The sequence below is a fragment of the Hippopotamus amphibius genome, chromosome 1, assembly GCF_030028045.1.
Source record: "Hippopotamus amphibius kiboko isolate mHipAmp2 chromosome 1, mHipAmp2.hap2, whole genome shotgun sequence".
Classification (NCBI taxonomy): domain Eukaryota; kingdom Metazoa; phylum Chordata; class Mammalia; order Artiodactyla; family Hippopotamidae; genus Hippopotamus; species Hippopotamus amphibius.
In genome coordinates, this window is record NC_080186.1 from 17,327,116 (window position 1) to 17,344,321 (window position 17,206).

General features: G+C 50.5%; 1 protein-coding gene across 11 annotated transcripts in view; it reads left to right on the top strand.

Annotated features, from left to right (window-relative positions):
* Positions 1–15,447, top strand: part of ZBTB40 (zinc finger and BTB domain containing 40) — a 76,170-nt gene extending 60,723 nt beyond the window's left edge. For 7 of the 11 annotated variants that reach the window (XM_057699144.1, XM_057699196.1, XM_057699222.1 and 4 more), the window contains 7 exons: positions 2,902–3,066; positions 5,599–5,813; positions 6,977–7,139; positions 7,839–7,925; positions 9,140–9,360; positions 11,124–11,314; positions 13,833–15,447. In XM_057699144.1, coding sequence (XP_057555127.1) covers positions 2,902–3,066; positions 5,599–5,813; positions 6,977–7,139; positions 7,839–7,925; positions 9,140–9,360; positions 11,124–11,314; positions 13,833–13,890 — 1,100 coding nt within the window. In that variant the 3' untranslated portion in view covers positions 13,891–15,447. Of the gene's footprint in view, positions 1–2,901; positions 3,067–5,598; positions 5,814–6,976; positions 7,140–7,838; positions 7,926–9,139; positions 9,361–11,123 lie in introns of all 11 variants that reach the window. The other 4 variants (XM_057699205.1, XM_057699228.1, XM_057699186.1 and 1 more) reach the window with 3 other exon arrangements.
* Positions 15,448–17,206: the final 1,759 nt, after the last annotated feature.

A 17,206-nucleotide genomic window follows, 5' to 3' on the forward strand; every position in this document is an offset into this window, starting at 1 on the left:
CCTCTAAAGCTAAACCATGTCAGGTCACTACTCTGCTCAGATCCCTTCAAAGGCTTTTCACCTCATTCAGTGTAAAATCTGAAGGGTTGCCTGCCAGGCCCCCATGATCAAGTCCCCCGATAGCTCTCCGACCTTCTCTCTTACTGCTCTCCCCTCACGTGCCCCGTTCTACCCATTGCAGCCTCCTTGGGAGGCCTCTGACCTGCAGGGCACCTGCTACAGGACGTTGGTTCTTGCTGTTCCTCTGCTTAGAATGCTTTCCCTTCAGACGCCTCCAGGCTTCACTTCCTCACCACCTTCAAGTCTTTACTCACACCTCACCTTCTCCATGAGGCCTCTCCTGACCACCCTATGCGGAACCTCAGCGCCCCAGCCCCAGGTCCCCTGCGTTATTTTTCTTCATACTGCTTTATCCTAGGATCTGTCATCTGCTGTATTAATGTACTTTGGTTAGTTAGTCTCCCCCTGTTAGAATGCAAGCTCCATAAGGGTGGAGCTCTTAGTCTCTGTTTTTTCCTTCCCTCTGCTGTGTGTATCTGTGGAACTTAGAATAGTGCTTAGCAATAGGAGGCCCTCAGTGCACGTTTGCTGAGTGAATGCACTTCTTGAGCATTATTCCGGGCACTAGGGAGAGTGTAACTATATACACCCTTGTGGAGCTAACATTCCAGTGGGTAAAACAGACCATATTATAAATGTGTCGTACACATTCAGATAGTAGTCATTGCAGTGAGGACAAATAAAGCAGAATAAGCCTCCGGGGTGGGGACTGGGCACTGCTTATTAATATTTGTATCATCAGAGAGGGCAGAGGAGATTTGAGTAGAAACCCAGAAGCAGTGAGAGATGGAACCAATGGAAGATGTAGGAGAAGAGCGTCACGAGTGCATATCCTCTAGGAGAACATCCTCTCCGGGTGGGAATGAGTGAGACTTAGCTGTTTGAAGGACCGAAGAAAACTAGAAGGGGTTAAAGCACAGTAAATGAGGGAAAAGTGTGAGAGATAAGATCAGAGACATCACCAAAGGCCAGATCTTACAGGATCTTATAAGCCAAGGTAAGGACTTTGGTTTTTACGTGAGGTGTGTTCGTTTCTATTGCTGCCATAAAAAATTACCAGGAACAATGGCTTAAAACAAGGCAAATGTATTATCGTAGCACTTTGGAGGTTAAAAATCCAAACTGGGTCTTACGAAGCTAAAACCAGAGTTTCAGCAGAGTGTGTTCCCTCCGGAGGCTCCAGGGGAGGATTTGTTCCTCGCCTTTCCCAGCTCCCAGTCTCCGCTTGTCATCGTGCCCCCTCCTCGACTCTCCTTCCTCGCTCTCCGCAGGACCCTTGTGATTCCATTGGGCCTGCTTGTGTAATCCAGGATACGCTCCCCATCTCAAGAGCCTGAGTCACATCTACCAGGTCCCTTTTGCCATGTAAGGTGCCATATTCACAAGTCTCAAGGATCAGGATATGGACGTCTTTGGGACAATTATTCTGTCTACCACAGAAAGCCCTGGGAGACTTTTGAGCAGGGGGAGTGATAGGATCTTGTTTTTCATTTTTAAAAGTTAACTCTGACCACTCTGGACAATAAACCTGAATAAGGCAGGAGTACAGTATCAACCGGGAGATAGTTAATCCAATGTGGAGATGACAGACTTTTCAATGAGAGCTGTGTTGGGGGGGCGGGGGGTGGGATTGTAAAAAAATGTTCAAGTTTGGGGATACATTGTTGAAAGTGGAAGTGACAGGATGGATCATGGATTACATGTGGGATGGGAGGGAAGGAGGAAGTAAGGGTGGCTTTGGGGGGGGTTGGCATGGGCATCAGGTAACTGATGCTGCCGTTTACCAAGATGGGGGGCTTAGAGTGTGTGTACATGGCGGGGTGGGGGGGGCGCAGGGGGTAGAGGATCAGGAACTCTGTTTTGGTATGATAAATTCCAGCTACCTCTCAGACCTCCAAGTGGAGAAGTAGGTGGATTAGCAGTGGATATATGTCTGAAGTTCTAGGGAGAGCTGGGAGCTAGAGATACAGATGTAGGAGCTCTCACTGTACAGATGGCATGTAAGGCTCTGAGCTAAGATCGCCTAGAAAGTAGAGACAGAGAAGGAGGCCAAAGGCTGAGTCCTGGGCTTCTCAATGATTTCAACTCTTGATTCAAGAAACCCTTCTTTTCCTGACAAAATCTTATTCCAATGTGTAACACATAAAAAATGGAAATGAGGTTGATTGCCCTCGCTGAGGTCAGCCCTAGGATCTGGGGGGTCTGGAGCCTCACCTTATTGATTTTCCCAAGGGAGGTTGGAGGTACAGTTGGCTAGTATTTTTTTTACAAATGCCAATTTTCCAAACTTGCGCTTTACCAGTATTTTCTAATGCTCTTTGGCAGTCTGGTCATTGCATTTTCATTACGTGCATGAGAAAATAGAGAAGCCAAGAGAATCTTTATAGCAAGTTGCTGGCAGAAAGCTTTCGTTCGTCTCTGAATCCATGTCTGTCATTTTTATGCGCAGTTGCCTTTCTGCCCTGTATATTTTTCAGGGGATCCAGACTCAGGTGTCTCTGATCTCAAGGATGTATCTGTTTCCTGGGAATGGAATGAGCTCTTGCATACTTGTAGCAGCCAGATTAACAGATGGCTAGTCTTGTGTGATGAGAACTCTGTCCTTATCCCTCAGGGTAGGGAGACCACACTGATACCCTCTCTGTGTGATCAGCTGTGTTTGTGAGACGCCATCTGATAGGATGGCTCGGACCTCTCACCCAGTGTACTACACATTGCCTGATGTTTTACTGTCATCTCCCAGATTATATTTCCCTGATGTGTGCCTTAGAATGTGATTTTGTTTTTATGACTGCCCTAAATGTTTCGTGCTGGCTCGAATAAACTCATGTGTATTTCCAGGAAAAATGTATGCATGCCAGTACTGCGATGCTGTGTTTGCCCAGTCCATCGAGCTGTCCCGCCACGTGAGGACCCACACCGGGGACAAGCCATATGTCTGCAGAGATTGTGGCAAGGGCTTCCGGCAAGCCAACGGCCTCTCCATCCACCTGCACACCTTTCACAGTATGTACTGAGATTGTGGATGTCAGGCACTCAGCACCAGGCCTGGCCCTGGGGAGGCACGTAGCCGTTATAACAGAAGGGCCCCGTTCAGTGCCTTCCCCTCCTCTATTCTGCAGAACCCAGAGTCCCTCGTTCCTATTTTAAGAAGAATCCCATTTTAACGTGTCATTGTGTGATTCTTTGTCCAGGCTGTTTCCTTGTCTTCCGTTTTAGCCCACCTGGCTTTTTTTGGCTGACAGAGGCCAATTATGTTTGAAGGAAAGAGGCTCTGTAACAGACAAGCTCGCAGAGCACCAGAATATTTCCATTTGTCCACTGAGCTTCTTTTTTCTACTCCAGCCCTGTCTCTCCCACTCTCATCTTATGGTCATAACCTGCCTTTCCCCACGGGAGCAGCCCGGACACTTTCTGAGTTAATGTGTACCATTGGGGGTGGTCCCTAGTCATGCTCCCTTAAAAGCCTTCTGCCCAGCAACTTCTTCCCAATGCCTGTATTCACTCAGTTAGTAGGGTCGGCCCCCATCTTTGTCCCCTTCTACTAGAACCGATACAGACAAAAATACACTTGTGTTCAGCACACACACAGGGGAGGAAGAGGAGATTTTGTGATGCCTCATCACATCATCAGGAAATCACCAAGGCGGTCTCTGCTGCTCGCGTCACGTCATCTTCAGCTGCTCTGGCTGCAGCAGGCGTGTGACCAGCACAGCCCAACAGTGGGGTTCAGAGCTTGGGCTCTGACATCACACGGGCTTCGGCTTGAATTTTGACTCCCCTGAGGCCTTAGACAAATTTCTTTACCTTTCTAAGCCTCTTATACCCCTTCTGTAAGCCAGGGAAAATAGTAATGCTACCACACCGGGTGGTTGTGAGAATAAGAGAGATAGCACACAGAAAGCATGACGCTCCATGCCTGACGTGTAGAAAATGCTCAGTAAACGCCAGATAGTATTTATGACGAGAGCAGCCTTCTCTGGTGCCATCTGTCACCATCAGAGTCTGTCTCTTTTCATGCCATGCACCTTCCACAACCTTCTTCCCTTTTCCCCTCCCTACCTCTGTTCCCCACATACCAGTTTCTAGTTGTTGGCAAATACGGTATCTCACAAACATGTGCTTTCTGTCAACACATTCAAGGCTGTTGTCAGCCAGCCAACAAGGCACTTGTCCAGAACTTGTGTGTGCCCAGCATGTGGCTGGACACTAGGCAGTACAAGGAAACATAAAGTGCCACCCCCCAAGGTGTTTACAAGGTTGTCCAGCAAGTCCATTTGCAGTAGACTTCCGGGTGAGTGACATCTGGCTTGGATCCAAGACCACAACTTTGAAGTCCTCTCAACCTCTTTAAATGACATTCTGCTTTAGTGTCTTTTTCCCAGTAGTATTACATGGAGTCAGGAAAGGGGAAGACATTGTCAATTTTCAAAATAGAGAAGACTCGAAATACTTTGCCATGACTTAGAGCATATCATCCGAAGCAGGCCCAGCATCCAGGCCCCTCTCTCGTTGACTGTTCCATGCCTGTTTCATAGGATCACGGCATTGCTTGTGGAGAATTCCTTCAGAGTATCTTAAAAGACAGTGCAAAACTGAGATCTCAAGAGGTCCTGTCCACAGGGAGACTAGCTAATGATACCCAGTCTGCTCTACGTCAGGATTCCTGGATTAGTCCAGATCAGTGCACACAGAAGATTGGCTTGTGGGCTGGGCCTTTCTTGTGGGCAAAGGATTTTGTTATTAAAATATACTTTCTGTTACTTTCAGAAAAAGGCTGAAGTTTCCTGCCACCAGGATGGCAAGTGTGTGCTTCATCAGTGCTGGTTCCTATGTTTGAGGTCCCACTGAGGAGCTGCCTTGTCTAATTAAGCATGTAGCTCAGAGCACGGCCTTGGGAGTGAAAGCTTGGATTGCTACCCAGCTCAACAGTATCATCCATGTGCTATTGGCCATTCTCTAAACCTTGATTTTCCTAATCTGTAAAATAGGACTGGTAGTAGAACTTACACATAAGGTTATTGGAAGGATTGAGTGAGTTAATATATGTAGGGCACTTGAAACACAGCTGTCATGCAGCACTTAATAAACATTACTGATGAAAATGTTTTCTTTGTTGAATCTAAAGTGGGAATCAAGGAAGCATTCCTCCTCTGAGTCGTACTACTGACAACAAAGGAAGTAGTGATGCTTCAGGGAGTGTGTGGGAAATCTCTATAGAGAGTTAGAAAACTCCAGAACGCCCACTGCAGGCAGGGGAAGATCAAAGGTGATACTCCGTGGAAAGTAGTAAAATGGAATTTAACTTGTAAGATGTAAAATGAGAAATTGAGGTAAACTGTTTAATGCTCAGAGGAACCCCACCTCCCGGGATGAAGGTAGGAGGTAGTCAGGTGATGGGTACAGTGACCTCTGGTCCTCAGAGTCTGTGGCCCTGCATGACCTCTAAACAGTCTTGCTTCTGGAGCTGCGCACAGCAAACCGCTTGTCACTGACTGTTGCCCGTGGTGTCCCCCCTCCCTCCTCTCTTGGAACCAGACATAGAAGATCCGTATGACTGCAAGAAATGCAGGATGAGCTTCCCCACTCTGCAGGACCACCGCAAGCACATCCACGAGGTGCACTCCAAGGAGTACCACCCCTGCCCCACGTGTGGGAAGATCTTCAGCGCCCCTTCCATGCTGGAGCGGCACATGGTGACCCATGTCGGAGGGAAGCCCTTCAGCTGCGGGATCTGCAACAAGGCCTACCAGGTGAGCTCGGCCTCCTCAGGAGCCTTCCCTGTGGTCCCCCTTGGCCCCCATGTTGTGGCTTGCAGAGCACCTCTTGTCTCCAGGTTGGTTCTCCTGAAGAATGCAGCTGGTAGGTTATTCATGTCCTCTGTGGTGACCTGGTCAGAATGGGGTCAGTGAGGAAGCTTTCATTGGAGCCAAGAGTTCTTGCGCTGCTTCTCGTAGATTTCATCCTTGTGCTGAACTGAGTGCTGCTTTTTCCCTGGATACTCACATTCTTTAGAACCTATTGATTCCATGTGTCTAGGGATGTGAGAGTGACAGTGGGGTGTGTGATGCTACCTGGGATTATCTTGTTTAGCACAATTATTGGTGTTTTGTGAGGGTTTTTTTTTAAACCCCTGGTGTAGAGCTCTGCTTTTTTGCCTTAGAGTTTGCTAGATAATTAAAGTGAAGCCCCATCTAGATCTAAAAAGCAACCACTTCTATGAGAAACTCTAAGACCACAGAGAAAAGAATGGCACTTGCTGGCATCTATAGCATTGGGGTACAGAGCGAGAAGCCCAGCAGCTCATTTCAGCTCGACAGAAACTGAGAGCAACTTTGTTCTCAGCCTTGTGCTGTGATGTCAGGGTTACAGAGCTGGCGAAGACCTGGGCTTGATCTCTAGGAAACCATGGAATTGTAGGTGTTGCAGTGCTTCTCTGGAAGCTGGGAAGAAGGGGACACTGGCTTACGAGCAGGGACAGCATCTGCCCCTCTTCAGCAGGTTTCCCTGCTGCATCCTGGGCCTCTGAGAGGCAGCAAGCAGCTCGGTGGCCAAGAACAGGTTCTGCAGTCAGAGGGCCAGGGTGTGAATCCTGGTCCTGCTGTATACTAACCGTGTGACCTTGGGCAAGTCACTTCACCCTCTGTACCCCAGCTTCCACCTCACTGGAAGGAGCCTGTTGTGAGGAGTGGGTTTCTGAAGGACCCAGCCCTGCCCTGTAGTGGCCTAAGTAAACACACAGGTGCCTTGCTCTCTGGAGCACCAGCATCCCTTTGCATGTCAGCTCTCACGGTGATGGGTAAGAGTGTGACTCCAGGTCCGTCAGCTTCCCCGGGAGCGCTTTTCTCTCATGAGGCTCTGAACTCTCCAGCCTGCTAGAATATCCAAGACCGAACACTTGCCACATTCCTTTTAGCAATTGTCTGGTTTATGGTACCACAATCGGACCCACCACCCTGATGTGTTTGCTGCTCAGAACCATCGATCTTCCAAGTTCTCGTCACTCCAGTGCAGCTCCTGTGACAAAACCTTTCCCAACACCATTGAACACAAGAAGCACATCAAAGCAGAGCACGCAGGTGAAGTTGGGGTGCCCTGGACAGGGAGTGGGAGCTGAGGAGTGGGAGGGGCTTGGTGGTGTAGCGTCCCGGGTTCCAGCCCTGAATCCCAACTCCCAGTGCTAGAGCATGGTGTGCTGTGGTGACTCCCCATTCCGCCCCGGCACGTTGGAAGGTGCCACGTCAGTCCGTCAGTAACACCAGCTTGAGTGGCAGTGGTTCTCGAACCTGGAGACTTAGAGCAGTATGACTCCCCCAGCCCCAGCAGTGATCGGCCATGGCTCATGGGCAGGGCACACAGGCCTGGTGGGGGTCCTGACTCTAGCTGCGTGACCTCGGCAAGTGACTTCTCGTTCTGAACCTGTTTTCTTCTCTTCAGAAAGTCAATTACTCATACCTGTGTTGCAGGTAAATTGAGGGATAATCACAACAGCTTACAGTTATGAAGGGTTTCCTGAGTGCATGCACTACGCTAAGCACCCGTGTGTGTTTTCTCCTTTAATTCTCGCAACAAACCTCTTTGCATCTGGGCATTCTGGATCCAGACCTGGCACTCTTTACCACAAATTGCACTCATGTAGCTTAGGTATCAGGTTCCTGGCACTTCGTAGATGCTCGCTAGGTGTAAGCCATCACCACGCCCCAGCCCTGTTCCTCCCCGGCCTCAGAGAATCTTCCTTTTGTTCTTTCCCACCACTTCCTTCCTCGCGTGCTTTGCAGATATGAAGTTCCATGAATGTGAGCAGTGTAAGGAGCTCTTCCCCACGCCAGCTTTGCTGCAGGTCCACATCAAGTGCCAGCATTCAGGTCAGTGCCCCTTCCACGATGCTCGGGGCTGCATTCCCAGGGCTGAGTCTCATCTCCACCATTTACAGCTGCGCAACCCAGGCTACATAACAACTAACTTGGGCCTCAGTTTCATCTACAAAACGGGGACGATTGTCATACCTACTTCATAGGGTAACTGTGAGAATTGAATATGTTCGTGCACAGAAAATACTGAAGGCCTGGCGCCAGTAAGCATCTCACAAGCATTACCTGTGATTATTGTCATTCCTGCTAAATCTCATCAAATCTAAAATGCCATTTATGTAGAGGCACCATTTTTAATGAACCATTAAGAAAGAAAAACTGCTATCAATTAAGCTCTGCTGTCTTATCACTTAGAGTTTGCCGGTTATCTAAGTGCTCCTTTGGACTTAATTTGATGTTAATTTTATGCACTCTTCTATGCATACGTAAAAAAGGAAACAAAAGAAATAAGTTGATTAACGTGAGAATGCAGCTTCCCAGAGTGGCTCTCAGGTCAGATTGTTGGCGGGCATGTGGCTGCACGTGGTGGTGTCCTCCACCATCAGGAGCAGTGGTGATGGAGCGCGTGGTATGGCCTGTGGTTTTGGTCTCTTGAGCATCAGTAAAATTAGTCTTCTGATTCCTGCTTTGGGAATGTAGCTGAACATTCAGCCCTTGCCTCCTCCCTCCTAAGCTATTTGGTTTAAAACACGTACCGCTTCTGTCTTAGGGCTTCTCTTTCGGGCTGTGGACATGCGTTCTGCAAGTCTTGATGCTGCCCCTTTAATGTCTGTGCAAGTGCACTTGTTGACAATTATACGCACCCTCTGGAGCCTGTGGCAGTCGTAAGATGGCACTGATCCCATTTCAGAGATGTTAAAAGGTGCTTCTTAGGACTGATGGGACAGACGTTGTCAGCATCATTACCATTGAATGAATAACGGGCTTTGGCAGAGGCAGATTCTGCCTGGATCTGATGCTGATGCAGCTGTGGCTTGGAGCCTCTCACTTGGTGGGACTTTTCCACACTCTGCCCCTAGTCCAGTATGTGTAATTTCGTATCAGTTTTGCTAAAGGGGGCTCCCCAGATTGTACAAGCTCCAACCCCACAGAAGCTGAAGAGCTGCCTCTGGACCTGCCTGTGCACCTCGCCACCCCGCCCTTGCTCCTTCCTCTCCCCTCCCTGCTCCCGTTTCCCTCAGTCACGCCCTCTGTCCCCCCTCCTCCAGGGTCGCAGCCATTCAGGTGCCTGTACTGTGCAGCCACTTTCCGCTTCCCCGGGGCTCTGCAGCACCACGTCACCACTGAGCACTTCAAGCAATCGGAGAGTACCTTTCCCTGTGAGCTCTGCGGGGAGCTCTTCACTTCCCAGGCCCAGCTGGACTGTCACTTGGAGACTGAACACCCAAAGGTGACGGAAACCCAAGCAGCCACCTCGCAGATGGTGCAGGTGATTCTGGGGCCATCAGGTCTGAGGGTGCTGACACAGGGTTCCTAAGGCTTCTCTGCAGGCAGCCCCCTCACGACACACAGCCTCTCTCCCCAGAGCTCTCAAAGGGCCCCGTGTGTGGTGCACTCATGACCAGGAAGATCTTGCAGAAGAGTCTCTCTGGATCTCTTACCAAACAGAACAGAAAATTCTAGCCTCCTGGTGGCTACATGTGAAATGGCCCCTGGGTAGAGGGAGGCTGGAACAAGAATTTTCAAAAGCGGAATGACCTTGGCCTCTTCTCCCAGTTCACACTCCCTCACCTTCTGCACAGCACCATGGGATGTGGTGAGAGTTGCAGGAAACCTCGGAGGAGGGTGGATGAGCTCTTTGTTGGGACCACCTTCAGTTGAAATGTTTTGATAGCTCCTCTGGGCAGGGCACAGGGGACATTTGAACGTCTGGGCTTCTCACCTTTACCTGGTGAAAAGCCTGCCTCTTCTAATATTCCAAGGCTACGCTTGCTCCAGCCCTTCTTTATGTCTCTGGTTCTCTTACTGCCCTTCCCGTCTTCTCCAGAGATGGTGGGCAGGAAAGGAAACGAAACTGTTCTGGCTGGGCTGGCCCCGTCCGTGTCCCATCCCATAGAGCAGTCTCTTATGGCCATGTTCTTACAGGCCTCTGTGGGAAGCAGAGGGCAAGGCAGGTGGCCAGGCCTCTGGGTGCTACTCCTGCTGCCATTTCAGTGAGAACAGCTCTGCTTTTATCTTTTTTGTATGTTAGGATTCTTGGTAAGATGTCATTTGGGGTGGAAAAAAAGATTCCATTGCTAAAAGAAAAAGAAAAACAGTTTGAAAACTGCTATTCTAGATGATTTTTATTGAATATCACAATTGGTCTCTTCACTCCCACAGCAGAGATGTGGCTAAGCCTGACGTCCCCGTTTCTGCCCACTCGGGTCTAGTGGAGAGCGCACTGTGCTCTCGGCCGGCCCTCAAGAGCCAGGGTGGCTGTGCCGTCTGCGGGCGCTCACTGCTGGCCAGTCCAGCTGCCCCGAGCTCTGCGTCTCAGAAGCATCAACTTGGAGGTTCAGGCAGGAACTGGGTGTACTTAACCAGACTAGTTCTCCCTGAGATGGAAAAGTCATCTTTAACAGATGCTGCAGATTTGGAAGGGGCATGTGTGTCCTGTGGAGGAGAGAAGCCAGTGCCCTCCAGCCTGGTGAGCCACGTGAAGGAGCTGATAGACGCCACATTTCGTCCACCCGTTCTTCCTCCTGTAGCCTTTAGCTCTGCAGCCACGTCACCTCCAAGTAAGGCTCTTAGCCTAATCAAGGTCCAGACACACCAGCTTTGGCAAGCCGAGGCTTCTGGTAAACCATTCCCCTTTCCATGGTTCAAGCATGACACGAACTGCTTTCATTCAGTAGCATTCCTGTCACGTGGCACTTACCTCTGCAGTGGAATCCTCAAGACAGGAAAGCCCAGCGTGAGAAACTGAGCCTGCGTTCACTGGTGTGTAATCATAGAGTCCAGGCACCCTGAGATGGCGTACTGAGCTAAATTATAGGAATTTAGCGCACAGAGTTACTTAAATTGTTTGCCTGCCTTCTCTTTTGCATCACTGGTGTGTTAGACTTGCCTCTTCCCATTAGGCACATGTAATTGCTCTCCTCAGGTGAAACCATAACGATCATCATTACAGCATGAGATGAAAACCATGTAAATTCTGGGGAGCCAGCTGTGGACGCTGCCCAGAGCAGCCTCACGGTCTCTGCCTTTCAGGTGATCCAAGCCCCAGAGCCGGTGGCCCCGACGGAGCAGGTGATCACTCTGGAGGAAACCCAGCTTGCTGGTTCACAGGTGTTTGTGACGTTGCCAGATGCACAGACATCCCAGACCAGCTCTGAGCTTGTGGCAGTGACCGTGGAGGACTTGCTGGACGGTACTGTGACCCTGATCTGTGGGGAGGCCAAGTGAGTGGCCGCTCGTCATGGAGGGGTCCTGCGTTTGCTGTAGAGAGGACGCTCCATGCTTGCCTTTTGCCCTTCCTCCCTCACTGTCCTAAGTATTGAGCATCTTAGCTTAGCGCCAGCCTAAGTGGTCTCACTTGGGAAATGGACAGAAGCATCACTGTTCTCATAAAACCAATGTCTAAGTCATTGACACCAACACGACCGCCCTCCAAAGCAGGTGGGCCTATTCCCCGCCGGCCTGCTGATGTGGCCTCTGTGACACAAGTGGAGTCTGGCTTCTGAAACAGAGCCTGAAACAGCAGTAGGGTAAGAGCTGGTGACCAGCGTAGCCAGAGAGGTGCGATGTGCTGGCAGCCCTCAGCGTGCAGTGTGGCAGTTTGATGTGGGACCATGGCCACAGAGTGGGGCTGCAGGCGCTGCCAGTGCCTTCTAGCCATTTAAAAATGAGAGAAAAGCACCATCAGACCATCCAGGCATCCCCAGCCTTGAGCACACTCGGCCCCTTCCTCACCTCTGTCGTCCTTCTAGCCCCTGTCACAGTGGCAATAGCACAGGTAGCAGCGTGCTAACACAGGAAGGTTTCATTTCCATGCCAAGTCCCACGTTGTCGGTACAGTCAGCCCTTCCCAAAACAAAGCCTTTGGAGTGTTTCTGCTGGGAGGGTTCAGTCTGAGGCCATCTAGCTGCAAGCCGTCTCTGCCTTTCCAGGCAACTCTTCATGGTGTTCTGTACCTGAGCCTCATTCCTACAGCTTTTCTGTGGTGTCCTCATCCCCGTTCCCTAGTCAAATCCTAAAGCTTCTACCCAACCTGGAGGCCTCAGCGCCTCCTTCTGGAGCATGTGCTACGTGTAATGTGGCAGTGAACCAGCGCCAGGTAGAGTAGCACCCGTGGTGGCCCCTGTCTCTTCCTCCTGCCAGGGGTGTCCCTGCCTGTGAGTAGCCTGTTGTCTGAGCTCTTCCCGGCTGCCACTAGGACTGCAGGACAGTGATCCTTTGGAGTCTGAATTTCACAAAGCTTTTTCATCTTCAGTTCCTAAAATATAATCTAATAATTAATGGTTTATGGAATCCATTATGAAGTGCTATTAGATAGAGGGAATGACTAGCATTTATCTTCCTTTCCTTGATGGCAGAAGGCTGAAGTCTGCTAGGGCAGTGTTTACACGCCCAGCACAGCTCCCTGCCACCTTGTGTGGTTGACCCCCTACAGGGGGTAGTACCCAGTTTGATCATCCACCCTCAGAATACAGGCTGGCAGAAGACAAGGCCACCCCATCTTTCTAAGCATATTTCACATCACCAGGTACCAGCAGGGGCAGTGTTGATTTGGGTCATGGTAGGTACTTTTATCACCATCACACATTGCTGGAAGGGCGGAAGGTAGGACCTTAACACTGGCCAGTGTGTCTGCTGGCATCCATCCTGCTCTGTGCAGGCGGCTGGGCTAGCTCACCCCGCCTCCAGGTGTGTGCTCATTTTATGAGCAAATCACTTGAGCTTGTCAGCTCAGGGATCTTCCCATTCTGAAGTAAATGAAGTTTTCAAAGGCTAATAACTGACCAGAAGATGGTGCTCAAACCTTTAAGACTTTGCCTCCCTGTGAGGCCCTCACTGCTTCTGCCAAGGCTGTCTCTGTCTTAAGGTTTTTCAGTCCTGTGAGCCGTCAGACCAGGATTACTCTTGATCAGCAAGTGATGAGATGACACTGAATCTCCCCTTGGCACCAGATAAAACCCATTGAAAGTGTAGAGCAGCCCTGCTTACAGGGCGTGGAGGCCACGCCCGGCAGATAAGGATGCACAAATGGGTGGGAATCGCAGAGTCATCAAAACTTCTTCCAACCAAAAAAACAAAGTTTAAAATTAATTGCTGAGGACCTGTAGGGGAAAGTGATTTTTGTTTTTAAAAAGTCTTCTGAATACAGAAAGCTATAAGCTTTAAACCCAACGTCCAGATCCTTTCAAGTACTGAGACACCCGTCCTGAGGTTTCTGATGGAGACCCAGGTTGTGGCAGGACACTCTTCTTCTTCAGAATCGCCAGACTCACAGCTCTCTTTGCGAAGAACAGACGGAGAAGTGGGGCTTGCTGCCAGCGGCACTCTCACCCTGTGGCACAGCCAGCGGCAGGCGCGCGAGGCCTCTGCTGGTTCTGGTCAGCATGAGGGAAAGGTCTGGCCTGAGTTTCGTCTCTGTTCCGAGTGGACCTCTGCAAGATGCCACATCAGTTTTACAGTGTCAGTTTGACAGCGTGGACTTTTTCTAGCTTTACTTGGCCATTTTATTCTTTTCCCCCATTTCTACCCAAGAGACCTTCTGAATTGCTGCCATGGAGGACGTTATCGGGATCCCCTTGTCCGCATCACTTGCTGTCATGGGGCAGTGGTGGTCTCTGCCGTGTTGCCGCAGTGCTGCCCCTCGGGGCTGAACCCTGGGGCACTGGCGTGGAGCGGAGAAGTCTGCGGGCTTCTTGGAACCTGGATTTATTCGGTGGGACCCCAACCCTTCTCTGCTCCCAGGGCTTGTGAAACACCCGGCGAGGAGGAACGGGCAGGCAGAGTCCAAGCTGGAGTCTGATTCCGTGGGGATCACTTACGGAAAGGCATTTGCCTGCCCCAGGTGAGTGAGACAGACAACAGACACAGGGCTTGGGAGCGAGGATCACCCTGGGAAGATGTGCAAGTGTGGGAGCAGAGCCTGAGAGGCAGCAAAGGGACAGAGACAAAGGTCTTTACTTGTTTATTTTATAAAGCCTGTCTCTTCTGTCTCAGAAGCTTTATGTTTGGAAAACAGCCCAGCAAGTGCCACGATCTACAAGGGAATGACCGGACTTCCCTGGTCATTGAGGTCCTCCCTGAGGAAGCTGTCTGACTCTCCCCTCCCACCAGCCATGGCATGTACTTCAGCTTCATCCCCCAGGAAAGAGCCCTGAGAGTTGAGGGCTCAGGTGAAATAGACCCAGTCAAACAGGGGTACAGGGGGAGACAAGGGCCCTGTTCTCTGCTCATGGTGTAAGTTGAGGAGAAAGATGAGATGGCCCCAAAGAGCTTCTCTATCCCAGGTGATGTTGCAGTCACCATAGGCTGATTGCATATTAATATGGGGGGGGGGTTAAATCTCATGTGCCTGAGATCTACACATTGACTAAAGGTTGGAGCAACTGCCAGCCTTACATAGAATGGTTCTAGGGGACAAGCAAAATTTCTGTGACATTGGGACTAGAAAGGTGGGCAGTGACAGAGGAAATCCTGGGATGCTCTAATCAGTCCTCCCAAAGGAAGACTTCAGCAGCCCCTGCCCTGCTCTGCATGGCCCAGTGTGTTGCAGGGATACTTGGAAATTGGGAGAAAGGGGGAGTGAAAAACAATTGGGGGTTGAAGGGAGTGTTTTGTTGCCATGGTAAACCTTGAGGCTGGTTGGACTTGGACCAAAAGCTCAGAAGCGCAGCCAAAGCTCAGAAACTTGCTACACCTATGACTCGGCCTGTGAGGAAAGGAGAAGCTGCTGTGCTTTGGGGATTACATTATCGGGAAAAAAAAAAAAAGTTTCCCTGGGCTAATTTAGATTGCTTCCAAATCGTGGAAATGTTTTCTCATTTCCCTTACAAAGGCCAGCTACACCTGCCACCACCCATGGTCAGGACAGCTAGCCAGCACGTGATGCTGTTTAAATTGGATTACAAACCATTATTCATGTTCAGCTTGCACTACTCTATATAAATAAAATGTGTACTTTGAAAAAAATTAGGCTGCATGAGTTTCAAATGGACTGTGATGCTACAGACCTGTTTTCTCTGGTTCTGGGCAGCTGTCAGATGGGACCAGGCTTGATAGACCTGGTTTCCTAGGGGCTACTGTGTACCTATGGGCCATGTTAGCATGGCCTGGGGCGGACAACAAGCTCTCCTGTCGCATGGAGTCTCATTTTTCTAAACCTTCATTCCCGGAGAGCAAGTGTGGTGCAGGGTTTCAGAGACAGGCTTTGACGTCTGACCTGGGTACATGCCAGCTGTGCCACTTTGTGACGGTGTGACCTCCGTGAGATATCCTCTCTCAGCTCCCTCCTCCCAGCTCCCATTCACAAGTGGAGGAAATTATTGTGTTTACCCCACAGAATTGTAGTACTAATTAAAAGCCTGGATTTAATGAATTTGGTGTTGGAAGTTCTAGTTGTTATTAATAAGGTCCTTCACATACAGGTCAGCCATTCCCTACACTTTCTAGCACTGAGGAGATAGTTCATTCCTGCACCTTTACATGTCTCTCGTCTTCCTCTCTCCGTCTGCATCCTTAGGGATCTTTATAACACCCACCACTTTTCATTGATCTCTTGAATCTCAGCTGCCCCCAAAGCACAAAGTGTCGAGCAGATAACTGTAAAATAAGCAGAAACCTTTCCTGGTGAACAGCTGAAAATGTCACGTTGCTGGTAGCCAACAGGGGAACAAGAGAGGCAGACATACAGATAGGATATACATAACTTCTGCAGTGAGAGTCCCGCAGGTAAGGCTTGGGGCAGGGACACCATATCCTGCAGCCCCCTAAGCTCAGGCCTGCCCCGAGTCTGGGGAAGCAGGGTGGGGGTGGCTCTGTGCTCACTCCTCCTGGGACAGTCCTGATCCTTGCGCAGAGCCCACAGGGCCTTTAGGAAGTATGCCTTTCTGCCTAAGTGATGTCTTTGGAGAGAGGGGCTGGAGCTGTCATATCTGGAGCAGTAATCCTGGGAGTGTCCCAGGCAGCTGGGCTCCAGCTGTGAAGGTGAGTGTGTACAGAGGTGAGTGCTGCTGTGGGTCAGGAGTGATTGAGCAGAGGTAGGAAATGGGCTGGGTGGGGTGGTTTTCTGAAGCCTGGGCCAGGAGGGCCGGCTGCGAGAAGCAGAGCAGCATGGTGGAAAGTGCACGGGCTCAGGAGCTTCCCAGCCCCAGCTCTGAACAGACTATGACCTTGGGCTAATCATTTCTAACGATGACTGTGAGGAGGACAGTCAGCATTCGTAAAATGCCTAACAGTATAGGTGCTTCATAAATGACCTCTGTTCAAAGACCCTGAGGCAAGAGGGCAGAGAAGGGCGGGAAAAGAGGGTTCCTGATGTATGCTAAGATAGACGGCCTGAAGCTGAGGGCAGGGAAGCCCGAGACCAAGGTCAGATGGAGCTCTCCAGGCTGCACTATGTATAGCAACCCAGAGCCTCTGTCCCAAGCCAGGGTGGACAGGACCTCCCCGGTTGGAGCAGGAGTCTCCTTGACACCACAGCTGCGGGGTCGTGTCTGAGGAAAGGCACAGTCTGGGTGTCAGGTGGGCGCACATGCAGTGAGAGCGAGGGAAGTGGAGACACTGCGTATGTGGTGATTTCCCGCCGTCCCTCCTTGCCTCTGGAGCTCTCAGATGCTTTTGTTTATTTTCCCCTCCATGAGCTGGTACTCAGGCATGTGTTTGGGTGAGAAAGAGAAGTAGCTTATGGCTCCATGTGGACTTGTCCTTGACCTTTGTTGGGAAACCCTCCAGGACTCAAGGTTTCACTGAGAAGAGAAGATCTAGGACATGGACGTGGAAGCCAAGCTCACCTTGTGAATGTTCTCCAGGCTTTTCCTTGTGCATCTGTCCTGTCTTCTGCTTTGTCAGGCAGTGCTGCCAGAGCGAAGGTCCCACATCCACTAGACACTTGTCTCCCCCACGGTACCTGGCAGCAGACAGTGAGCTTGGGGGGCTGGGTAGGAGCTGTTCCTCCCGCTTGTCCTCATGCCCTCAGGCAGAACCCAACTTCCACCTCTCACCCCTGCCAGCGAGTGGGTTCCCCAGGTCACCCACGGGCTGGTCCCTCAGGACATCCTCCTTTCTTTGTCCTCCAAGAAGAGCTTAGCAGAAGGCTGACAGCAGCTAGCCTGGCCTGGAGC